This window comes from Camelus dromedarius, chromosome 18 (genome assembly GCF_036321535.1).
Source record: "Camelus dromedarius isolate mCamDro1 chromosome 18, mCamDro1.pat, whole genome shotgun sequence".
In the NCBI taxonomy this organism is placed as follows: domain Eukaryota; kingdom Metazoa; phylum Chordata; class Mammalia; order Artiodactyla; family Camelidae; genus Camelus; species Camelus dromedarius.
In genome coordinates, this window is record NC_087453.1 from 19,891,327 (window position 1) to 19,917,675 (window position 26,349).

At 44.7% G+C, this 26,349-nt stretch overlaps 1 protein-coding gene across 1 annotated transcript in view; it reads left to right on the top strand.

The window, feature by feature from the left end:
• The window catches only part of PIGU (phosphatidylinositol glycan anchor biosynthesis class U), a 79,197-nt gene that overhangs the window by 49,608 nt on the left and 3,240 nt on the right, over window positions 1-26,349 (top strand). Inside the window, exons 8-11 of the mRNA XM_031433957.2 lie at window positions 7,676-7,830; window positions 9,464-9,607; window positions 12,332-12,456; window positions 18,173-18,315. Of these exons, the coding sequence (XP_031289817.1) occupies window positions 7,676-7,830; window positions 9,464-9,607; window positions 12,332-12,456; window positions 18,173-18,315 (567 nt within the window). The remainder of the gene's footprint in view (window positions 1-7,675; window positions 7,831-9,463; window positions 9,608-12,331; window positions 12,457-18,172; window positions 18,316-26,349) is intronic.

Sequence of the window (26,349 nt, forward strand, 5' to 3'; positions counted from 1 at the left end):
AGTGTCTCGTTATAAATTTATTGTGTATGCAGGTGTAGAGAGGGCCATAGGGTTGATCAGTTTCCTCTCCCCTCATATCTGTTACCAGTAATGTTATCTCCAGCTTAATTCTCTTGGCTTCCCTTTCTCCTTAGTCTTTACCATGGAGTTACGATGTCTGTAGTTTATTTTAATACTTCTGCATTGATCATCTGATATTTTACATGTGCCAGTTCATTTCATCCTCAACTTAAGGGGCAATGAGGTGCTTTAATGAACCGTCCATACTCCATGGTGCTCACCTAGCTTTGTATCAGGAAAGCCGCACTCCACAGGTAGCTGCCATCAGTGCTGCTGCTACACCTTTGGTAGTTAATGTCAGAAGCAGATTGGATTTTTATTGGTGAGATTAGTTGAACATTAGAAGTCGTCACTCACTGGTGAAACTGAAATGTTCAAGAGAAGTGGAAATGGAAAAAAAGAAAAAAGAAAGACTAAAAAAAAAATGGAAATGACTGAAATATTTTAGATACTTTCTATACTTGCATGCAGAGGGAATAAGAGTTTAGAAAAACCTGTAACTTCTTCCCTTGGAGGTGGTACCTAAGGCTTAATTCCTAACTGATCCTTTGTCTAGCTTTCTGTTAGGAGGCTGCTGGTTGCTTGATGTGACCTCCAAGGGCAACAGAACCCTGCCTCTGGGATATTGTCATTTCTGCCTTGAGTGAAACTTTCTTGCAAGTGGCGATTGGAACAACTTAAAGGGGAAAGAGCTGGGACCTAATCGACCTTCTAGAATAGTTTGTGTAAACTGTTGTGTGCCTGCTTGCTAACGAAGTTTTGATTAATAAAGGTTGCAAAATGTGTCAAAGTCTAGTCTGAAACTTGCTTTCTTTGCAGTGAGATTCTAGAGGAGGGGCTAACCCTTACCCACCTCAAACTTTTTCAAGGCAGCTGGTAAAGAACCTCTGAGTTATATGTGACCAAAACAGCCACTGAATCACACACTGAATGATTAAAGTGGTTAAATGCATGTTGTGTGAATTTCACCTCAAAAAAAAAATTCTATACTGTCATTAGCTTATTGCTCAAATTCTTCTAGCTTTGACCATTATGAGTTCCTTCAGATTGGCCCCTGTATTCTTTTGACAAGTCCCGTCTATTTTGAGCCTTTCCTTCCTTTCTTTCTAGTACCACCAGATGTTCCAGGCTCATCTTGTATTTTCCATGCCCCAGCCCTGGAATCAGCTACTTCTTCAAGGACTCCTGGCCCCTTTTGTTGGGGATGCTATTTAGAAACCAAGGGTTCTAGGTATGCTTATTGTTACTGGGGTATCATTGCTTCTGGCAGACAGAGCTAGGGAATATATGTATGCATACTAACCTGTACACACACACATATTTAATTGTTTATACTTCTGTTTGTTCATACTGATACCTCTGATCTCAGTGGCGTCTCTGTTTATACTGATATACTTATGATTTCCATTCAACACTATAGGGTTCACTTTAGTCTCCTTTTTTCTTGTTTATAACTTCTTTCTCTAACAGTAAGAAGTCTAACTTTCATTGTCTACAATATATTTGCCTATTTGTTTAATTCTAGTATTCACATAAAGTAGATCTAGAATTGTTGTGCGAAATACCCCTGTATGAAATACATTTACTAATTTGATTATAACACTTGTGTACTGTTCTTTTTGTCTTTAGCTTAAGTATTCTGTCATTACTGTTTCTCACCGTCACTTAGGTTAGCTCTTTTCTTCCCCCATATGGCCTTTCTCCCCCCATATGGTTATGTATTTGTATGCATTCATGTATTTGTATGTATTAATGTGTTGTATGTATTCAATGTATATGTATATATACATATAATATATATTATGTATTGTGTGTGTGTATTCAGTGTGTTTACATAATGTGTATGGCTATTAATTTGTAATCTAGTTAGGTTCATTTACTACTGTTTGTGTTCATTTTGGATTTCCCCCTACATCCTGGTTGATTTTAACCGTGGTATGTGAAGGGACTATGAAACATTACTGTGGTTCTAAGAGGCATCTATACAAAAAGATATATTTGGAAAAGTATTACTCTGTCCTCATCCCTGCTGTCTTGCTCTTTTCTTTCTACTTCTTTCCCTATCACCCTAAGTAACTATTCTCTTTAGTTTCTGGTTTATCCTTCTTGTATTTCTTTTGTGCAAATGAGCCAATACATGTATATTTCCTTCTGTCCTCTTTTTCTTATATGAAGAATAACATACTCTAGGTACTCTTTTGAGCTTTGCTTTTTTCATTTAGTATTACTTCCTGGAAATCACTACCTACAGATACACAGAGGTCTTCCTCATTCTTTTTCAAGCTGCATAGTCCTCCATTGTGTAGACACACCACAGTGTATTCAGCTTCTTCCTATGTATGGGAATTTAGATTGTTTCCAATATTTTGCAATTACAATTAATGCTTCATTGAATAATGTTGTGTATATGTATTTTCGTGTTGTTAGAGGTATGTATCTTCAAGGCAGATTTCTAGAAGTAGAATTACTGGATCCAAAGGTATATATATATTGCAATTTTGGGGTTTTTTTTTTCAAATTTCCCTCCAGAAAGGCTGTACAGATTTTCTGTTTTCACCAGTAAATTATGAAAGTGTCTGTTTTCCCACAGCCTCACTAACAATGTGCTGTCACATTTTTAAAATTTTAAATCCAGTCTGATTGTGAGAAATGGTATCTCAATGTTGTTTTAATTTGCATTTCTCTAAATATGAGTGCGTTTGAACATTTTTTCATGTTTATGGTTTGTCCATTCCACAACCCCCCCTTCATTTTTCTGTTGGATTTAGGTCTTTTTTCCTTCAATTTTTTAGAATATTAGGAATATTAACCCTTTGTCTACAAGTATTTTCTTCCAGTTTTTCATTTGTCCTTTGACTTTGTTTATACTGTTTTTCTTTTAACAGCTTTTATTTTTTATCAAGATATGCCATACAGTTTACCTATTTAAAGTGTACAATTAAAGAATTTTTAGTATATTTACAGAGTTGTGCAGCCATCACCACAGTCAATTCTAGAACATTTTTATCTCCTGGGAAGAAACCCCATACCCATTAGCAGTCACTCTCTGTTTTTCCTAAGTGTCCCTCTCCATTCCAGCCCTAGGCAACCACTATTCTGCTTTCTGTGTTTGTAGGTTTTCCTATCCCGGACATTTTATATGAATGGAATCATGTAATATATAGTTTTTTGTGTTTGGCTTCTTTCACTTAGCGAAATGTTTTTAGAGTTCATCCCTCTTACAGCATGTATTAGTACTTCATTCCTTTTTATTGCCAAATAGTATCCCATTGTGTGGATACGCCATATTTTATTTATCCATTCACCAGTCTATAGACATTTGGGTTGTTTCTACTTTTTGGCTATTATAAGTCATGCTGCTGTGAATATTTGCATATCTGTTTTTGCATGGACACATATTCTCATTTTACTTATGGTGTTTTTAATATGTAAAACTTTTCATTTTTATTACCTCTGGATTTTGAGCTTTTCCCTATATCAGGGTTAAAGACAAATATACAGTGGCTTTTTTTCCCTACTACTTCATGGTTTCATGAAAAAAAATTTAGATCCCTAATTCATTTGGAATTTAATTCTTGTGAATGGTGTGAAATATAATCTAATTTTGTCTTTTTCCAAGTTACCTAATTGCTCTAACACCATTTATTAAAAAGTCCACCTTTACCCCAGTGATATGCCACCTTTGGCATATACTAAATTTCTCTAAGTGTTTTGGTCTAATGCTGAACTTCCTATTTTATTCCACTAGTCTGTCTATTTATGTGCCAGTATTGTACTATTTTAACTGTAGAGTTTTTTTAGTATATTTTAATGTCTGATAGGACTAGTTCTCCCTTTGTAATTTTTCCTTGTTTCTGTTTTCCTAGCTATTCTTGCATGTTTATTTTTCCATGTGTACTTCAATATCATCTTACATAATTCCATAAAATAGCTTATTGGCATTTTTATTGGGATTGCATTATTATATTGAATTTAAAAATTAACTTAGGGAGGACTGACATCTTTATAATGTTGAATTATCCTAAACAACAACAGGGGATACCTGTCCATTTGTTCAAGTCTATGTTAGTGTCTTTCAGGAGTGTTTTAAAATTTTCCTTGAATAGGGTTTGCACATTTCCTGTTAAATTTAACTCTAAGTTTGAATTTCTTTGGTGTTTTCTCTACCATTGTGTCCTCTAATTGTTTATTTGTGCATATGGAGGCTGTATTTTTTTTTCTTTCCAGGGTTGTTGAGATAAAATTGGCATAGAGCACTGTATATTTAAGCTATAAAGTATAATGATTTGTCTTACATACATCATGAAATGATTACTACAATAAATTTAGTAAACATCCATCATCTTATATAGATACAAAATAAAAGAAAAAGAAAAATATTTTTTCCCTTATGGTGAAAACTCTTAGGATTTACTCTCTTAACTTTCTTATATAACATACATCCGTGTTAATTATACTTATCATGTTGTACATTACATCCTAATACTTATTTATCTTATTTTGTACCTTTTGATAACTTTCACCCAATTCCTCCTCCCCCACCCCCCACTTCTGGAAACCATAAATCTGATCTCTTTTTCTATGAGTTTGTTTGTTTTTGAAGTATAATTGACCTGCAACACTGTGTTAGTTCCTGGTCCACAACATAATAATTCGATATTTCTGTACATTACAAAATGATCACCATGGCTATTCATATGTTAATTTTATACCGTGCCACTTTACAGAATTCTTTTATTGTTTATTATTTTTATCATGACTACTTGTTGTATAAGTCTCGATACTGATAGGAGTTCTTACCTGTAAGCTATTTGTGATACATACATCAATAGCTTTTCTTATCTTGAACAAACCTTGATTTTAGAATAAACCAAACCTAGTCATGACACAAATTTATCATGATCTTTTTCGTGTGTTGCTGACTTATATTAGATAATATTTCACTTAGCATTTTTGCATTTGTGTTGGTAATTGCTTTTGATATCAAGCTTTTATTTGCTGTGAAAGAGTTAATGTAAAATTAGAATCACCTGCTTCTTGAATGTTGATTGAACTTTCCTGTAAAACTGGCTGGGCCTGCTCTTTTCTTTATGGGAAGAATTTTCATTACTAATTAAATTTCTTAAATGATTATAGGACCATTCAAATTTTCTATTTCTTCTTGAATTAGTTTTTTCCCTGATTTTTTTATTTCATGCTTTCAAAAAAGTTGAAAGACTAATATAATAAATACCCTTTACTTGGATTCTCCAGTTATCATTTTCTGTACCTCTGTAGATATATAGACTTTTTTTTTTCTTTTTTCCCCTGACTCATTTGCAGGGAAGTTACAGACAACAAAACACATCCATCCTAAATACTCAGGTAGCTCTTAAGATATAGAGCATTCTTCTACCTAACCACACTACTACTAGCACACCCAAGATTACCTTTCAGAGATTATTGTCTAATATATACTCTCTAAATTGAAATTCCCCAATTTATACATGACTTTAATAGCTTTTAGGGGGAGAGGTGGGGTTCAAGATCCAATCAAGGATCATGTGTTACATTCCATTGTCATCTCCTTTATCTCCTCCACCTTTTGTTTTTTTTATAACACCAGCATTTTAATTGAACCATTTAAATTATTTAAATTCTCCATAGACTGTGTCCATTTTGCCTCAGTTTTTAAATACGTCAGCATACTTTTTAATATTTTATTTATTAACCCTGATGCAGCCATAGAGTTATGTCTCCTTTCATATCCCTAATACTGTTTATTCTCTCTTTTCTTTGATCTGTCTTATCTAATGAGATTCATCAGTCTCATCAGTCATTTCTAAGAGCTTCTGGCTTCTCGATTACTTAGATATTTCAGGCTCAGTTTCAGATCACTGCAATAAAGCAAATATCACAGTATAGCAAGTCACACAAATTTTTTGGTTTCCCATTGCATCTAAAAACTATGTTTATATGGTAGTCTTTTAAGAGGTATGATAGCATTATGTCTAAAAAAATGTGCATCTCCTAATTTAAAAATCCTTTATTGCTGACAAATGCTAGCCACCTTCTGAGCCTTTAGTGAGTCATAATCTTTTTGCTGATGGAGGGTCTTGCCTCGATGTTGATGGCTGCTGACTGATCAGGGTTGGAGTTGCTGAAGTTTGCAGTAGCTGTGGCAATTTCTTAAAATGAGACAACAATGAAGTTTGCCAACAAACATCAATGGACTCCTACTTTCACAACAATTACTATGTAGCATGCAGTGCTGTTTGATAGCATTTTACCCGTGGTAGAACTTCTTTCAAAACTGAAGTCAGTCCTCTCAAACACTGCTTTATCAACTAAGTTTATGTAATATTCTAAATCTTTTGTTGTCATTTCAACAGTTTTCACAGCATCTTCACCAGGAGTAGATTCCATCTCAAGAAACCATTTTCTTTGCTTATCCGTAAGAAACAACTCTTCATCTGTTCAAGTTTTATCATGAGATTGCAGCAATTCAGTCCCATCTTCAGGCTCCACTTCTAATTCTAGTTCTCTTATTAGTTCTACCACATCTGCAGTTACTTTCTCCACTGAAAACTTGAAGCCTTCAGAAGCATCCATGAGGGTTGGAATCAACTTCTTCCAGATTCCTTAATGGTGATATTTTGACCTCTTCCCATAAATCACCAATGTTCTTAATGGCATCTAGATTGGTAAATCCTTTTCAGGTTTTCGATTCACTTTGCCCAGATCCATCAGAGACATTGCTGTCTATGGCAGCTATGGGCTTACAAAATGTATTTCTTAAATAGTAAGACTTGAAAGTTGAAATGACACCTTGATCCATGGGATGCAAAATGAGTGTTTTGTTAGGTATGAAAAACAACGTTAATCTCACCATACGTCTCCAGAATTCTTGGGTGACCAGGTGCATTGTTGATGGGCAGTATATTTTGAAAGAAACCTTTTTTTTAAGCAGTAGGTCTCAAAGGTGGGCTTAAAATATTCAGGTTGTATTTTTATTACAGATGTTGGCTAATTGCATTACGGCCAGAGAATAGGATCTGTATGATACAGATTCCTTAAAGTTTATTGATACTGCTTTATGGCCTGGTTCAGCTATATAGTCAGCTTTTATAAATGCCCCCAAATGCTTTAAATGAATGCAGATTTTCCAGGTGCACTGTTTTATATAAGTATATTTGTTTTTTTAAGATCTTATGTGAACAAGTTCATTAAGTGTGCTCTTCGTATTTCTACTTGATTGATCTACCAGTTAGCCACTGATGATGGATTTGTGTATTTTTCCTTTGCAGCTCTGCACATGTTTGTTTTATAAATTTTGATACTATGTTATTAGGTATATACAAATTTAGAACCTTTAGAACTGTTACCTCTTTCTACTGAATCTTTTATCACGATGGAACATCTTTATCTCTGCAATGCTTTTTAAAGTCTACTTTACCTGGTAGCAATAAACAAACTAATTTTCTTTTGATTAGTGTTTACCTAGTGTATTTTTTCAGCTCATTGATTTTCAACTTTTCTGTATCCTGTGTTTTGCAGGAGGATTCTTAAAGTTTAGTCTGATAACTGCTCTTTGTCCTTGAGATCCTTAAATGTACGATTCTGCCTTCTCTCCTAGCGGCAGTACATACCTGTGAAAGTGAAGAGCAAAGCCTTCTGGATCTTCTTTTGCGAGTATGCCATGATGTACGCAGGAAGCCTGGTGGTAATCGTTTGCCTCTCCTTCTTCCTTCTCAGCTCCTGGGATTTCATCCCTGCAGTCTATGGCTTCATGTAAGTAATGACTTCATTAGAAAACTTTGGAAGCTGATGTAGTCTTCACAGCTCTATCTGAAATGAGGCAGAGGGAGAGCAAGCACAGGCAGCATCTAGAGCAGTGGCCTCAGACCATAGTGTGCATCAGAATCATCCACAATTCTTGGACACCCAGATTGCTGGGCCCCACCTGCAGAGGTTCTGATTAACTAAGTCTCGGGGTAGGAACCAAGAATTTGCATTTTTAACGAGTTTTCAGGTGATGCTGATGCTGCTGGTCCAGGGAACACATTTTGAGAACTGTTGGTCTAGAGCACACCTTAATCTAGTGCAATTAAATAACACCGTCTGGGAACATCCAAAGCAACTACCAGCCTCTGACTGGAAGGTTTTGATTCAATCCCAGGCGGGAATGGATGTGTTCCTCTACTACAAGAGGATCTCCAACAGGTTTAAAATAGAGCCACCTTTCCTACGTCAAGCTTTTAGAGAAAATCAAAATGGGTTTGCAGGATGAATTCTGCAGACATTTCCAGATGTTCTCCCTGTGGTGTGCTGAGGAGGGGAGTCGCTGCCAAAGCCTTGAGGAACTAACAGCCCAGTGAGAGACAGACACACTTAAACCTGCCAGGATGGCAGGGAATCTGTGGCAACCTCCTCTTTGGGATTCTGGGCTGCTTATTTGTGTGGAATCTTGGCTGAGCCTACCAATGATTTAGTAACCCTCAGCTTATCATGCTCTGCCTCGGATAAAAGTTTGTAATGCCTGACGAAAAGCTTTTCCTAGTGTTCTGCTGGTCCACAGATTGTGTTCTTTACCTCATTTCACGGAAAAGGAAATGTAGTTACAGCAGGAAGCTGACTCGCCCTGGGCGGAGTCCTTCGTCAGTAAAATCTGCCCATGAACCATTGCCTCTCTCTCCCTTTCCATGCTTCAGTGGTTGTACTTTTAAAATTGTGAATTGGCATCAGTTTCAACCCCATATTTTTTAAAATAAAAAAATTTAATGTAAAGTTTTAGACAAGCCAGAATTGCATCCAATCTTTATTTGATATACGAGACAGAAAGTTTTCCCGCTAAACCCTTACTTCTCAAGTAAGGTCTGGGATCCTAGCCAGAACCTGGCAGTGGTTCGTCAGGCCCCTGGAGGTCTCACTGCAGTGTCAGGCACTCAGTCTGCTGGCTCCTGCTATGGGCATGCGGAGCAAGAATGAGGAGGAACAGGATCTTTGAGCTTGTTCTTCTAGACAAGTCTTTAGAATGCCCAAAATAGGTATTGTTTATTTCAAACCCATTCCTCTTTTGCTATAGTACAATTCTGATTTTAAACATATATATCTTGGGCAGTAAAAGAGGGGCTAGTGTTTTGATTTCTAGCGTGAATCCCTGCCTTGTTTCAGATCTTTGATGTATGCCAGAGTTTGGCTCAGGTAATATTTTTTATGGGTTATTATTCTCTGTGTCTCCACCCATTATTTTGTTAATTACCTGTATCCAGGCTCCTGGAGAGCCCCTCATATCCTGTTCTTTGTGGGGACAGTCACCTTTGACTGCCCAGCAGTGACCAAAGCCTTCAGGAGAAAACCAGGTCAAAGCAGACCATTTATAACTTCGCTTTTTTTTGCTCTTCCTTTGTTTTCTTCGTTCCAGACTTTCTGTTCCAGATCTCACTCCAAACATTGGTCTCTTCTGGTACTTCTTTGCAGAGATGTTTGAGCACTTCAGCCTTTTCTTTGTATGTGTGTTTCAGATCAACGTCTTCTTCTACACCATCCCCTTGGCCATAAAGCTAAAGTAAGTGGTGGGACTGCTGCTTTTTTCTCCACAGAGCCATTTGTGGCTTCACAGGGGCTTTTCAGACTGGGAGCATCTGCCATCAGATTTATGCCCTTTCTGCCCAGGGAACCCTGCCCTCAGTCGTCTTGGGTGCCAGTGGTACCCAGCAATAGAGTCACACACGAGTGCAGCTGCAGGGAGGGTGCTCTGGAGCACTGATATTACTCCTGGCCTCACTTTGGGGTGCTTGAGCCCATGTTGCTGCTGAGCTCACTCACTGTTTTAGACAAGAGCGAGGGTTGGGGTGGGGGAGGTGTCCTTGTTGGGTGTCCTCCGTCAGCATCTCAGTGACACTTTGCCCAGAGTGACTCAGGATGTGTTAGTTGGGAGGCTGGCCACCTGCAGCTCTGTTTGATCTTCTGATCAATTTCCCTCAAAAGAGTTGTCTGTGGAGCTCCCTTCTGCAGTCTAAGAGAGCTAGGATGTGTTGAGCCTGGCTCCACCTCAGACACCTTTCTAGGCTTTCTGAGATGTATTCATACCTAACCCTTCCAAGGAACTCTTGGAGATAGGCACTATGTTATTATCATTTCCATTTTATACTTGAGGAAATTGACATTCAGAGAGGTGGAACGATTTTCTCAGAGTCACACAGCCTGTGAGCAGTGGAGCTGATTCAGACCCAGGTTTGTTTGACTGCAGAATCTATGCTCAGTCCCCTGCACAGTGCCAGGCTCCTGAGAGAGATCACTTGTACTAGCTCCTGGAAATGGTTCTATTATCCCAGCTTCAGAGAGGAGAAAACAGGCACCGATAGGCACAGATATGCCTGGGTGGTCCAGAGAAGCTGGAAGAGTTTTGATTTAGATTTCAGGAGCTTGAGTTTTCTGCTCCAACCTTCCTGCCATTCTCCATGGCCAGTGAACCAGTGCACATGGTTCCCATTCTGTGAAAGCTCAGAGCTGATATTTCCTTCCCATGACATAGCCTGGGCCTGGCATCTGACAGAAAACCATTCTTCCTTGACCTGGCGAGCTCCAGAATTCTAGCAGCCTACCCAGCCAAGTTCTCCAGCTGTCTGGTCCACATTTCCTGCTCTTGTTCTGGTCAGGCCCAGCCACTGGGCTGAGAAGCAGGGAGCCTGGAGCATCTTTCCTCGTTCGGTGTAGCCAGCTCTCCAGCAGCTTCTATTGTCTGCATGTGAAAGTCCACAGATGACCCCTCGGTAGACAGTAGCACCACCATCTTGTGACACCATCCCCTCTCCCCTTCCCCCACAACCAGGGCCTCAGGGGGCAGAAGATATAAGGATACCTGACCTCCCCCATGGCTGCCCTCTTGTACCTGAATATGATGTTCCACTATCTCTCCAGCCCCTGCAGTGCCAGCTTCGTGAGAACAAGCCCTTCAGCTCCGCTCTCCCCAGGCAGTGTTGCAGGAGGTTCTGGTCTCCACGTTTTTTGGCACTACTTTGTCCCTGGCCTTTTCATAGGAATGTCGTAGCTGTTACCAGCTACCTAAAAAGTCCAAAGCCAATGATACAGATTGTCTTTAGGAAGATGCTCGCCAAGATAGACAGACCCTGCTTAGAGGCTACAGGACTGTGTGACTCTGCCAAGCTCAGTTTCTGAGCCATTTGCTGTCTAATATTTGGGTGTGAATGCGTTTGTCTCCACACCTCAGATTTATACCCATTGAGTCACCCTGACCTTTGACCTGTAAGACAAGAATGCCATTAACCTGAAGAAAACCTTCATGAGCTGGGCATCCATGTCCTATGCAGAAGTAGGCCACATGCATGTCATTCAGGTGTAGCTGAATGGAGGAGGGGCAGACCTGGCTTCTTCCTGGTGGCTTCCCTTCAGCACTTGGTCAGCTCTTGGAGGAGCACTGAGGTTGAGCTGTCTCACCCTCCCGGGTCAGAGCTGTGATGCTGCTGGGCACTCAGAACAGTGCTGGTGGTGCTAGGAGTTCTGGAGACAGACAGCTCCATCTCTTACGAATTCTCTCACCTTCTCTGAACCTGACTTCCTCATCTGCAAAGTGCAGTGACAGCATTGCCTACCTCGAGGGGCAGTTGAAGTGTAGTGAGGATCACATGCGATGATACAAGGAAAGGGCCCAGGACAGAACGTAGCATAGAGTGAGGATTCAGAAATGGTAGCCATTGTTACTAGTTTAAGGTTACAAGAACTCTAATTCCAGCCCTTAAGAGCTGAGAGAGATGCTTCCTACAGCTCTCGGTTCTCTATCTGGAGCGGAGCTCATCATAGCTAAAAGTCTATCGGCCCCACTGACCCTGTTGTCAGAGAAAAAAGCATTAGCAAGGAAGCACTTCCTGCCCTGGGTGCAGTGTCAGGGGCCTCTGGCAAGGGCGGTTGCTGATTACTCTGACAAGCCGTCATTTAAGCCCAGTAATAAAGGATGCTGACTTCATTTGTTTTCTTCCTCGGTGGCTCCTGGGAGAAGGCCCAGAGCTGGTGGGGGGGTGGGGGTTGATGGGAAATGTCTCTGTGGGCTGTTTCTCTAAGTGTTTGCTGGGCTCTCCACCACCTCTGGGCCTCTCGGGGTCCCCTCAGTTTTCTGCTCTGCTGCTTGGCCTGGCCCCATGTCTTGTGGGTGGCAGAGCCAGCCCTGCCTGAAGACCCCTGGAGAGTATTTTTGGGTTTGAGGGATAGGGTCAAGAGTCTGTGGAGTGGGGCTGGTCCCTGATTGATCTTCCTCTGCCCTGCCTTCCCCCAGGGAGCACCCTGTCTTCTTCATGTTCATCCAGATTGCCATCATCTCCATCTTCAAGTCCTACCCGACAGTGGGGGATGTGGCCCTCTACATGGCGTTCTTCCCCGTGTGGAACCATCTCTACAGATGTGAGTACTCCCACCTCTAACCCCCTGGATGAATCAGCAGGGAAAGAGGGATTGATAGGCATTTGCTGGGCACCTGATGAGCTAGCAGCACCAAGAGAGAGGTGGTGACAGGAGGCACACGATCTGCCTCCTCGGTGCTACAGGTTACTGATAATAATAAAATAACTAGCATGTACTGAACACTTACTGTGTACCTGGCCACCATGGTTCTAAGAGCATTACATGCATTAGCTCCTTTTATCTTCACACCAGACTTTGAGGAAAGTGTCCCCATTTTACAGATGAGAAAACTGAGGTACAGGAAGGTAGAAACACGTATTTAAGGTCACATGACTGGTAGGTAGAAAGGCTAGCACTGGAATCCAGATCTGTGAGCCTCCAGCCAGCACTGGCCAGTAGGGCTTTCTGTGATGACAGAAATGCCCTGTGTCTGCACAGTCTAAGAGAGTAGCCACTAGCTGAGAAACTGAACTTTTAATTTAAACTAAAGAAGCCACAGGTGGCTAGTGGCTGTCATGTCGGACAGTATAACACTAGACTTTGGCTTTGAGCCATTTCCCAGTGCTATACCGAAAGGTCCAGAGAAGACAGATGAGCAACACTAGACTTCCCACCTGCTGGGAAGACCCCTTTAAGCTCTAACCATCCCTTCCTCAGAAGACGGCCTAGCGGTGATCCAGTTGTGCTTTCTAGTATTTCCTAGTGTTTCCCTCAGTCGGGCTCTTTGCCTTCTGTGTGGGTTCTTTTCAGTGTTTGTGAGCTCCCTGAGGATAGGCCAATAACTCACTTGCCTCTGTCCAGGATCCAGAATCAAACCTGACACACAGGACAACTCAGCAAATGTTTGCGTATGGGCTTATTAAACCTCCCTAATGAAGAGGCAGTGTCAGTGGCCCAGCATCACTTGATTCTCTAAACAGGGAAGGGAGCTGGTGAACTTTCCTTCCCTACATTGGGTGCACAGCAAGGGGTCAAGAGTGAACTTGGGGAGGGCAGGCTTCAGAGGAAGTGAGTCTGTGTTGTTTTGGGGCTGCTGGGTGTCAACAAGGAAGCAAAACTGACCAACTGCTGGAAAGAAGCCTGCCTGTAGGAGTGGGCCTCTGAGTGAAGGTAAACAAGCTGGGCTGCTCCTGCAGGTGATGCCCAGTGAGGTGATAACCCATCCACCTAACTGGAAGCAGGAGGTGGCATCTTTTGCCTGTGAAATCCTCATGGCACAGACAAGAATCACTCAGTCCAGCAGGCTCAGAGTCAGCTTGGCAGAGTGCCCAGTGACAAGTCACCATGTCACAAAACATGTGAATATACCCCAGTTTGTGACAGGGTAAGTCTTGGAGATGTTGATCGTTATTCCAAAATGGAATAGTTTTTGACTCTCTGTCCCACACAGGGCATCTCCCTTGGGTAATATCTTTCATCTCATATTGTTGAACACAGTCTGGAGCCTGAGTCTGGATCTTGGCTTTCCCATTACTAGCAAATTATTTAACCTTTCTGAGCCTCCCATTTTTTCACCTGTCAGATGGGGAGAATATCTCCCATGGGTATTTCAAGTTTGAGAAAGAATACATGTAAACAGCACTGCAGTTATTATTAGTGGTAATAATTACGGGGAGGTCTCCTACATAGTTTCATGATCAAAGCTTCAGGCTTGGTAGCCAGAGTCATTCAGAGTCATTGAAATAAACATGTTTTTCAAAACTTGGAATAAGCTTTTTTATGCCCTCTGGGATGAGGAGGCACAAAAAATAAGGATGGGGTGTCTGGAAACCTGGATCTAATAGATACTGTTGCTGTCTGGCTGGGCAAGTTCAGCTTGTCTGAAGGTCCTGCAGAGAGTGTTGGCCACCACCCCTCGAGGCCCAGCTCCTGGGGCAGAGAGTACCCGTGCTTGGAGTGTCTGTTTGGGGCATTGCAGCTGTGAGTCATTACGAGCAGCTAGGAGTGTCTTCAGCCTGGTCCTATGGACCTATGAGTGAAGACTTTGCGAAGTCTTTACACCCAGGTTGAGTATATTCAGACCTTTAATGTGGTTAAGAGTACAGTTTCAACACTGGTTACCAGTGCTGGCATGCCTGCTTGCACCTTCTCCGTTTTGTTTTTCTGTTGTGCTCAGTGGGGAGAAGAGGCACGTGGGCCCCTTCCTGAGTGCTGGCCCCAGATGCTGGGACTCTGCGGACCTTGGGGCCAGGATGAGTCATACAGACATACAATGCGGTGTTAGGGAACAGCCTGCTGGCAGAGCCGGTGGCAGCCTGCAGTGGTCCAGCTCAAAGAGCAGTTACCAAAAGGCTGGATCTTGTGTCTGTGTTTTATTTTGTTTTTATTAACTATTTTATAAAGATAAAAGAATACTGATTTTAAAATACATATAAGTTATAAAAAATAATAACATAATAAATTCCCATGTACCCAGCACCTAGTTTAAGAAAAGAAACATCACCACGACCTTTGAAGTCCCTAAATCCCCTCTGTGCCCCTCCCGATGGGACTGGATTCTTCCAGTGGAATTTTATTTCTGAATGCCTGAGGCTCAGAAAGGGAGTGACTTGCCTGAAGTTTCGTCTGTCAGTGGTGGAACCAGAGATTGGAGAAAGTCACCCAGTGAACATGGTGGGAAATCTGATCCCATCTGGCCTAGCACATCTGATGAAGGGTGAACCCTTACGTCTCATCAGGCCCTGGTTATCTGTGACATCTTCGACACCTCCGGGGCCTGGAACAAGCCGTCCTGTGCCCCAGGCCCCTGGTTCCATCTGCTCTGGCATGTAGCTGTAATCCTCTGACCTATCAGCTAGCAAGAGTGAGTAACAGCTCCCCTGTCCTGCAAAGGTCACCACAGGCCAGAAGCCAAATGGGCACTGGTGACGTTCCTCTAGGCACATGGGAATGTATCTTTGCAGCCCTTTGTGGTTGCACCAGAAGCTGCATGTGAGCCTCCCTGCATGTGTGCACTTGGTCTTCCTATCACCCAGTCTGAAATCCAGAGTGGCTGGAGGCATGGAACAAAGACCCAGCTGGGCTGTCAGGCCACAGGAGTTTTATTTTAGGAATAGTGTATATTCTTTTCAGCAAAATAATTTCCAGAGGCTCAAAAAGAACCACTGAGAAATATAAATAGTGATATTTGAGTGGAGGTCCAGTAAATAATTTGTTTTCCTTTCTTGCAGTTGTAACATTGTTTAATACTACTACTACTTCTTCTCAGTACACACATCTCTTTTCCCAGACCTCTGTTTCTGGGAGCAAGAATGAGACTTCCAAGAGATCTCAGAAAGGCTTGTCAGGGCTTTTACCTCTTGACTTTGAAAACCCAGAATCGTGGAAATTTCAGCTCAGAAAAGAGGACCTTGCAAGCCCTTCAGGCCAGTGTTTCCACATTGTGGGATTTCATGGACCACTAACATTTCAAAAAATTCTGGTGACAGAGTTGCCAACTTTTTATTTTGCTGAAGACATTAAACAGTCAACTACGTCCCCATTTCATAAGAGAAAGGACTTTTTTTTTTTTTAACAACAACTAGCAACAAAATACCTATCATTTCTGAATAAAGAACAGACCGTAAATTGAAAACATTCAGCTTTAACAAGAACTCAGAACTACCTTGTCCTAATTCTCACTGTGACACAGACCCATGAAATCTCTGGTATGGGCCTCTTATTTGGTAAGGGTCTGCAGCTGTAATGCGGTAGTTCACAGCCTTGGCTGCATCATCAGGGAAGCTTTTAGAAACCAATATGGATGGCTGGGTCCCACCCCTATCGGCTAATTTATGGCATCTGGGTAGGGCTCCCCAGGTGTATTCATTTTACAACCAGAATTGAGAACCTTGTGTGTAATCCCGGCCCCCTTCCAATGCATGAACCCCCAGTAGAGCATTTCAAACCAAGTCATTGTACAGCTAAGACAAGAGGCCTTCAGATTCGGGAGTTTCCCAATCTCTTAAATCTCCCGAAACTCTGACTTGAGAGAAAAGATTTCCTAAAGGTCAGGATCAGAGAGGGGAAGGGAACTTCTATTCATTAAGCGCCTACTGGGAACCAGACCTAAGGTTTTTTTTAAAGTGCTAAGTTTGTTTTTTAAAGGGATTCTTTTAATTAATTAATTTTAAATGATACTTATTAGTTTATTTTAAAATACAATAAAGTATAAAAAAAGAAACAAAAATAGCATATAATCCTACTGTCAGATAACCCCTTTGAATTAAAAGGGGAAAAAAAAGCACAGTGTGGTAGGCACAATGTCCCCTCCTTACCCCCCAATAAAGATGATCACCTCATAATTCCCAGAACCTGTGACTGTATCAGTTTATGTGGCAAAAGAGCCTTCAGATGGGGGAAGTATCCAGGATTACTCAGGTGGTCCCAGTGTAATCAAAAGGGCCCTTAAAAGTGGACGAGGTAGGTGCAGGAGGCATATGGGAAATCCCTGCACCTTCTACTCGGTTTTCCTGTAAACCTAAAACTGCTCTAGAAACTGAATCTGTATTTAAAAATGTAAAGTGGAAGAGGGAGGCAGAAGAGGAGGACATAATGATACAATGTGAGGAGGACTTAGTCCGACATTGCTGGCCGAAGATGGAAGGAGGTCATGAGCCTCTACGTGCTGCAAAAGCAGGCACACGGATTCTCCCCTAGAGCCGCTGGGGGGACGCAGCCCTGCAGGTACCTTGACTTTAGCCTGTGAACTTCTGACCTCCAGAAATGTAAGAGAATAAATTATATTGCTTAAGCCACTAAGTTTGTGCTAACTTGTCATTGCAGCAATACAAAACACACAGTAATACTTGTGTGCCAGGATTTCCACACCTTGTTTAATTCTTGGAACCCTCCCATGAAGCAGGCATTTTAGTCCTGTGTTATACATGGGGAAGCTGAGACTCAGAGAAATCCACTGGCAGAGCAGGAATTGTAACCAAGGTCTCTCTGAGGCCAAGTCTGTGCCCGCTGTCGGGCTGCCTTCCTCCATCTCCCGCTTCTGCACCCCCGACCCCTGGCAGAACTCAGCCTGCCTGCCCACAGACCACCCTGTGTATCGGGTCCTCCCTGGGGCTTCAGGGAGAGCTTTCTCCCTGGTGGGAGTCTCCATTCCCTCTGGGGGTGGGGGGTGATGTTAGGGAGGGTGTCAAAATGAGACTTTTAAATCATCAAAGGAAGAGTCAGGGACACTTAAAGAGCAAGGCAGGGGACCTAAGACATGAATTAGGAAGAGTGGCAAATGTGTTCCTGAGACCCAGGGCTGTGGCACTATAGAGACACTGAGGGGCTCTGATCTCCATGAGTTCACACTGCCTTCCCCATCCATGATCCACTTGGCCAGACAGCACCCTGGTTGCAGAGAGAAGGTGTTACTCTTGGCACCCCGAGATTGGGGGTTCGAGGGCTGTGTCTTGCTGAAATGCCCCTTGCAGTGCCCAGAGGCATTCAAGGCATTGCCAGCTATAGCCAGCTGAGGCCACAGTGGGAGGTAGAGTCCAAATCCAGCACCTCCCACCAGCTTTGGGCATGAGGAGTCATTGCCAAGGGTCTGAGGTTTGCATCTTGGCAGGCTGGTGCCTCTTAATGTGTGTGGGGAGCTGAGGGGTGGTGAGGGGAGTGGTTCTGCCTTTGAGCTACACCAGGCTCTTCCTGGGCCGCTGCCCTGCAGGGCCATCACAGTATAAAAGGTCCCAAATAGAGTCAGCATTGGGCTAACTGTGACCCTCTGTCTTTGCAGTCCTGCGAAACATCTTTATCCTCGCCTGCATCATTATTGTCTGCTCCCTGCTCTTCCCTGTCCTGTGGCACCTCTGGATTTACGCAGGAAGTGCCAACTCCAATTTCTTTTATGCCATCACACTGACCTTCAACATTGGGCAGGTAAGAGTCTAGGGCAACACAGGGGCAGGGGTTCATTTTGTAGCCTCAGACATTCTACCTGGGCCCTGGGTTCTGCAAAATAGGGGTTTGGATGTGAATGAGGGGCAGTTCCTCCCCTCAGGTAGCTCAAGGTCCGGTAGAGAAGGTAGGGAAGTAAGAGCAGCGGGGAAAACTGAATTTGGCTAGCATTTATTGGGCATGTTGCTGCAGTGAATTCTCACAGCAGGCCTGTGAGGCAGTGTTATCCCTATTGTGCAAATGGGATCCAGGGCTCACAGAGGTTGTCTTTTGCCCGAGGTCATTGGAGGAGCCAAGAATCAAATTCAGGGAGACCTGAATTCAGTTTCTGAGGCCACGCTCTTTCTGTAATTGAGCCTGGGCTGCGGCATCTAGAGCCGTGTGAGGGTGTGGAGGGCAGGGGCAAGGGGAGGAGAGAGTTAACTGGCTTGGGGGCAGCAGGAGCAAAGGCAGAGATGAGACTTAGTTTGGTCTAGCCTCTAGCCATTGGGTAAACCTGGAGCACAAACTGCAGCTGAAGTCGCAGGAGAGGAGCCTGAGGGGTTTACAGAATAAGTAGCAGCAAGGCCTTCAGGCCCCACCCAGGGAAAGCACCCCCCAACCCCTGTGCCATAGAGCAGTGCTTCTCAGCTCCAGAATCCCTGCAGGGAGCTTGTTTAAAAATGCAGATTTCCTGTTAATGTTTTAATGTTTATGCTAAATCTGTCACAAATGCATGGCTTTGATTGTTAAAAAAATTTTTTTTTCTCTAATTTCACTCCCAGAGATGTTGATTGGAATTTGTATTTTTAATCAAGCTCTCCAAAGATTCTGTTGCAGGTGGTCTAGCAAACCTCTCTGAAGTTCCCTTGTCCACTGTGCTGCGTTCTCTCAGGTCAGCTCTGTCCGAATTGTCAAGATCTCATGATAGCAGTTGTACCGTTCACCATTTCAACTGCCATTTGACACAGCCCAGCATTTCCTATGCATAATGGAAGGGATGGGAACAAGGCTCACTGGAAAGACCAATGATGCCAGTGAACAGTCCCCAGGGAGATTCTTGCCTCCAAGGTTAGCTGCTGGGAAAGAAGGGAGTTAGGGCTCTTGCAGTGAGTGATGGGTCTGGTATTTCCTGCATGGACATTTCTGGACAATTAATGTCCAGCCCAGCTGTTTATCTTAGTTTGTGAACAGCAGAGAGACAGAGGGCCCTGCAGCCTGGGTGGGACCAGGCCTGAGGGTCGGTTCTGCCTGTCACACACACAAGTTACTGTTGGCGAATGCTCAGCGCCTCCTACATGTGTCCATGTGAACTGAAATCTGCAGGATGCAACTTAGTACCGTGAAGAAATCCAAAAGATTGTTCTGGCTCTCTGCCTTGCTGAAATCCCCTTACTTTTCCTTTGAAAGTGATGACGGGCATGTGAGGACAATGGGCCTACCTTGGGCCTCTGGGGAGCTTGGCGAGCTCCACTGGAATAGTCCACAGCTTGTTGTCAGGTCATGAATGTCAAGTGTGGGTCAGGAATACAGTTGCAGTGATTATGAAGTGTCCATGGAACTTGCCAGGTTACAGCATTTTTCCCTGTGGCTGCCTTTATAAGAAAAGGGATTCTGAAAACAGCATGGGAGATGTTTGCAAGTTGTCAGGTGCTATCAAAGGCAGGAGAAACTGCATTGTTGGAAAAAGGAGGATGGGGTTGGGATTGGCATTCAAGGCCAAGTAGATGGAGAGTGTTAGTGGCTGAGCTATAGAGAAAAACCAGGTTGAATTCTTGGCATTGTCCTTTACCTTTAAAAAAAAATCTCTTTAAATTGTATTTTTTAATCATATAAGTAATACATGAATTCATTATTGCTGGGGGAAAAAAGGGAAAAAAATAAAAGCATATGGAATTAAGAGTAAATATTCCCCCCTGAGCCGCGTCCCTTCCCACCCAGTGCAGATGTGATCGTGAGGATCAGTTTGGGGTCTGTCTTTGCAGACTTCTGTGCATTTACAGACAGCTCTTAGTCCATATGCAAACATAAAGACATCCTACTCTAAGTACTGTTCTTTGACTTGCTGTTTTTCACTTAATGATCACCTTTCCTGTCGTGAGTGGTTAGGGAAAGCCATAGGGGATGAGGAGTGGGAGCTGGGCCTTCCTGATGCAGAGAGGTGAAGGGGAGAGGGTCCAGGAGGTGGACAGGTTGGGGGCCAAGTCACCCCTACTGGCTAAGCTCAGGGGTGGCAGCTCTGTCCCCAGCCCTTCTCCCACTTCTGCCAGAACCTGGTTTCTGTGGCCAGCAAACCCCTGCATGTCCCCACAGCCCAAGCCAGGGCAGCTTCCCTTTGACCTATAGTCAGTGCTTGCAGTGAGGTGTGCGGCATTCAGGGAGGTCCTTAGCCCCACACTGGCTCTTCCCAGCTCTCCTAGCTGTGCCTGTCCTTATAGTCGCCTGGTCCTCATTCTCTCCTCCCTGGGCAAGACAGATCAGAGCTGCCCTGGGAACGAGATGAGGATGGATTTGCAACAGGCGTCCAGAGCCAGGCCCATCACTTGCTGATTCCAGTGCTGAATGTGGAGAACGTCTTGGCCTGGAGATTTTCAGTCCTGCTCTGTTTGAGTTGGTCAGTGCTGCGCTCCATAATACAACAAATCTTCAGTAAATTATAGTGACACTGGCAGGTGAACCAGTGACTTAGTCCCTGCCCTTTCCCCTGGGGCCATCGAGTATTTTTCAACACGTGGCACAGATCATTTGTTAATTATAATTGTGTCTGAGAGTCAGTAACCAGGAAATGACAAGGAGGGATTGAGGTGGGTTGGTTGGTTCAGAATCCCCCTCCACTCTGTCACTGTATAACCTTCAGCGAGTGATTGACCCTCTCTGCGATGCAGGTGAAAACCCCACCTCCCAGGGTGGTGAGAGGATCCGCGTGTTGACCTGTGTTGTCTGGGAAATAGCACGAGCAACGTGCTCTCAAATACCCAGAGCAAATTCCTAAGGAAACATTCAGAGCTGGAAACTGAGGGAAGGAGAACAATCCTCTTCCCCCTCTTTGCTTTTTAACCCTTTTCTTCTGCAGGTCAGTGACCAGCAGAAGGATAATGGTCATCTAGGATGACATAAACAAATAGGAATGTTTAAATTTAGCCTTTTTAAGAGTAAGACATCCTGCTCACCCTAATTCAACTTAAAAACAGGTAACATAAGGAAATCGTTCCCTAAATTATAATTAAAAGTGGCTCAGGTTTAAAGAGCTCTAAACTAGGGGCCAGGCCCAGGTGATCCCTTTAATCTCCCGCGTCATGTGCTTGTTTGGCCTCTGGTGCTTTCTCTGTGTGTTGACGTGTGCTCTTCTGCTCGTGGAGGAGTTTATTTGTGTGTGTGTTTTATTGCTGGCATCATGATGAAAATGTAATAAAACATCTGGGTGCTCTCTCCTTGTTCGCACATGAGAGGAAGCTCCTTCCTGTTTCAGTCCTGCGTGTGCGGACTCACCACACCTGATGTAGCTTCTCCCCTGCTGATGGCCCTTCAGGTTGTTTTCTTTTTTTTTTTTTAATTATAATAAAGAATTGACTTAATCTTCATAACAGCACTTTGAGGGAGGCAGTATTGTTATCATCTCAGATACAAAGGGAGAATCTGAGGCTGGGAAGTCACAGCTCCAGGCAGTGTGTTTATTCATGCCCTGTTTCTCACACCCTATCAGGAGACTGTGGGTTCCACTAGGGCAGCCCCCAGACCTGTCTTTTTCACAACTGTATCCCCAGCACCCAGAAGAATCCTCAGTGACAGTTTAGTGATGAATAAATGGAATGAGCAAGGTCAAAAACCACAATTTCTGACCAGTGATCAGACAACCTTGAACACCCTCACCTCCCAGTTCGTGTCGGTGTTGGTCAGAGCTGGACCCGTGGCAGGTCCTGCTGGATTCCTAGGAGGTCAGAGCCAGAGTCCCCTTCCCCTCTCACCCTTTGGCTACCCTGAGAGTCCCACTCCTGCTCTGTGTCTGCATCTAAAACAGGCTCCCTGGTGGCTGCCCCTGCCCTTCCCAGCAGGACCTGAATCGCTCTTCAGGCTGCTGCCTCCTTGTCCCCTGGCCCGCCTCCATGTGCTGCAGACCCTGTAGATCCTGGGCTGGCCCTGCTTTGGCCTTCTGCCCTGGGGTCTGGGCACTAAACCTCTGGCACATTAGGCCTCGCTGGAACTCACTTGTTCACTCCAGCACAAGTGAAGCTGCAGTCCCGTCTCCTCAAATTGTCACTCACTTGGCCTGGTGTATCGTTCTGGGGAACGTACCAGTGAGGAACTGTGTTGGGACATGTCTGGCAGATTGCCAGGAGTTGGGTGGCATGTAGCCCACATTTGTGGACAGGCAGGGGCCAATTTCAGGCTTATTTCTGTATGGCCCTGGCTGGAAGATTCGTTCCTCCTGACATGAGGTGCCAGTGGCCCAGGCTGGAGTCCTGGTCCTCATCCAGCTGGGTGTGCATGTTGGCTTTGCTTTCCTCAGCTGGTGGCATTTTGTCAAGGTCTTAGTTCATTCCTTTGTTTCTCTCACCCTCAGCGCTCGGCATCCCAAGCTTGTCTCTCACAGGCCCTTCCCAGCCCCCTCTCCCCCCACAACCAGAGTGACATGAAAAGCCTGGGCTAAATACGGGGGGACAAGGCCAGCAGGAGGGCCTGGGCTTTGGAGGCCCGAACTCCACAGTGACCCCAGCCCCATCCTTGCCCAGCTCACTGGCCTTGGGTAAGTCACATAACTCCTTGGGCCTTATTTAATGATTTGCAGATATTAAGTAGGTGCCTACTGGGTGCCAGGCACTCTGCTAGGGGTGAATGAGACACAGCCTTGCTTCCTAGGAGCTCACCATCTGTGGGAGAAAAAGAAAAGAAAACTGGGGGAGCCAGGCAGCATGATGGTGCTGTGAATGGGGTCAGCACAGCCTGGGGCGCTCAGTGCTGGTGATTAAAGAAGCTTCTGGGGAGAGGCAGCCTCTCAGTGGAGTCCTGAGGGATGTGTAGGGTCAAACCAGGTTCTGGGTGGGGAGACCTGGGTGAGAGAGCAAGCTGGTGTGGAGGGCAGTTCTGCAGGAAAGGCACGTGCCACCTGGTAAAGAATGAGGCCGTTTCAGGACAGCAGTGGTCAGAGCCACGTGGCCCACATGGGCCTCATTATGCTGAGGACCAGGCTAAGCTGTTGGTTTTAAACTGAGGGCAACTGAGATTGGATTCATGCTCTGAAAACCTCACTCTGCCAGGAAGGAGAGCGGTCCGGGGTGTGAGCGGGGATCTGGAGCACAGGCAGGAGGCTGGTGAAACCTGGTGAGAGGGGGTTGTAGCTTCAGTTTCCTCAGCCTAGAAGGAGGGTGGTTGTGAGGACCCAGTATGGAGCTGAGTGAGGAAAACTTGTGTGAGTTGAAAAGTGCCACATAGATGATAATTGCTGTCTTAGCCAGCTGTGACCTTACTTTGTGACATTCCAGACCCTGAGGCTGAGATCCAGTGATTTTCCTATTGTTTTGTATACCTGTAGAGCTAGAGGGTGGCGCTCTGTGTCTCTACCATCTCCTCCTATGCGTGTCCCTTCAGGCCTGTGAGTTGGCAGGTCACACAGCTCCACAGGTTGGCTGTCAGCCCTTCTAGCTCCTCATTTCCTGGACCCCAGGCACAAGGGCAAAGGATGTTGCACTTTGCCAATGGTGACAACCAACTGGGTCCCCAAGTGCAAGCTGGCTGTCGAGCGTCAGCATCTCCAAGGCAAGTGAGAGACCTGGGAACCGGGACATGCCTGGAGTGGCAGTGTCTGCTTCTCCAGGATGCTGCAGCCCAGGAGTCAGTGTTGGCCAAGGCTGTCATCCCAAGTTCCCTGGCTTCTGGACATACTGACTTAACAGCCTTTGCTGGCTCTGCATCTCAGACACTTGTTTTGCCTTTTCCAAAAAAACCTCTCTCTCTTCTTGGCTAAGTGACAGAGCTGTGAACTGGGAGCACAGCCTTGACAGGGATGTCGGTTTACACGAAGCAAGAGTACGGAGCCAGAGCGAGACTTGGCGTGCGTGGGTGCAGACCCTTGAGACGGGTTGTGGGGGTGAAGGGATGGACTAGGGTTTGGGCCTCTGAGCCTAAACGCCTCACGTACTCCCAGGTGACCCTGGGCAAGACCCTAATCCTCAGAGTTTGCTTGTCTATAAGTGGGGCTTGTAAGCCCTACCCCAGGGTGTTATGAAGATTCAATGATATGCCTTTTGTTAAAGGGCTTGGCCCAGGGCAGATGTTCAGATGTTGCTTTCCCGGTCTCTCCTCTCTCCCATCCCATAGTGGAGCATGTTCTGACCATTTCATTCAACTTCTGATCTGCTCCTCTCTGTCCCTGGTCACCCTTTTATCAGCTGCCCCATTAAATCTTCGTCTTTATCGTGATCCAGAGGGGAACCTGGAGACCTCAGGGCTGCCAGTGAGAGGGATATGATCTGACTGAGCCCTCACTGGGGCAGTGCTGAGCAGGTAGGGACAGCAAACGACTCCATGTGCATCAGTCCCTGTGCTGGGTCTAGGGCCACAGGGCTGGAGTGGATGCCACCCCTTTTGGTGGGGGGGCCAATTCAGGGGTCACATAACTTTGTGTGGGGCTAGGGAGGACCCTGGAGGCCGGAGGTGAAGATGCTGCCTCTCAAGGGATGAGTAGGAGCCCCCTTTGGAGGAAGGGTCATTCCTCCCCAGGGATGAGACATGAGCAGAGGCACCCAGGTGTGGCCACTCAGTGTTTGCAGGACAGGCTACTTTCAGGGTTATGGGATGTGCAGGTGTGGCTCAGGGAGAGGGGGTACCAGAGGCTTCTGAGTGGGCAAGTACAGGGCTCTCATGTGTGTGTGTGTGTGTGTCTGTGTGTAAGATCCCTCAGGGGCCGGGAGGATGAGGGAGGCCTTCCAGCAAGAGGGGGCAGTGGGAGGGAGAAAAGGGGGCTGAGTGGGAGGAATTCTGAGGAGGGGAATTGGCGAGACCTGGTGGTGGGTAGCAGGAAAGAGGCCAAGGGTCTCTGCTGCAGTCGGTGAGGGGAGCTTTAAAGAGTGGGCTGCTCTTCAGGTCTCTGAAAGCAGAGAGACAGAGCAAGGACTAGGGGAGCCTCCACTGTAAGTAACAAATTAGTTTATCACTCATTTAACAGATGAGGAAAATGCTGTGTAGGGGAGGGGAGTGACTTAAACCAGGTCACACAGCCACCAGCTCGCCCATGCTATTTCCACTGCTCCTTTCCTGACTTCTCCTGCGCAGACTGGACAAAGGGGCGCCGGGTCTGCAGCTGCCACATTGGCTGAATCCCAGGGCCTCTCGGAAATCCCTTCTCCTCAGCCCAAATGGAAAGCCTCAAGGTTAGAAGAGGCTGTCTCAGCCAGCCTGTGACAGCTAGGGACTTTCCTCCAAGAGAGCCAAATCTCCAGGCCAGTGTTTCCTAGATATGCCCTCTCTTTGGGGGCAAGGGCAGGGCACCCACTCGGGACTAGTGACTTCTGGTTCCAGACAGACCAAACCAGCATGCAGAGTTCTTTCCCCCAACTCCACCCTCCCCTAATACTTTATTATGAAAATTTTCACACACAGGGCAAAGCTGAAAGATCTAACCTTGAACACCTATTCCTACCACCTAGATGCCGCAATTTACATTTTACTATACTTGTGTGATCACAAATTGTTCATCTCTTAATCCCCCAGTTTTTTGTAATGTATTTCAAAGTGAAGTGCAAACATCAGTATATTTCCTGCTAAATATTTCATCATTATATCATTAGCTGGAGTTCAATAGTTAGTTACCTTTTTTGTATGTGAAATTTACATAGTGAAAAACACAAATCTTACCATGTACATTTCCCAGAGCCTTCTTTCACTTAGAAAAATATTTTTGAGGTTCATTCATGTTTCATATAACAATAGTACATCACTTTTTAAAATAAACTTTTAAATTTTGGAATAATTTTAGATAGTACATAGAGTTCCCATTTTCCTCCCCCAGTTTCCCTCATTAACATTTTATATTACCCTGGT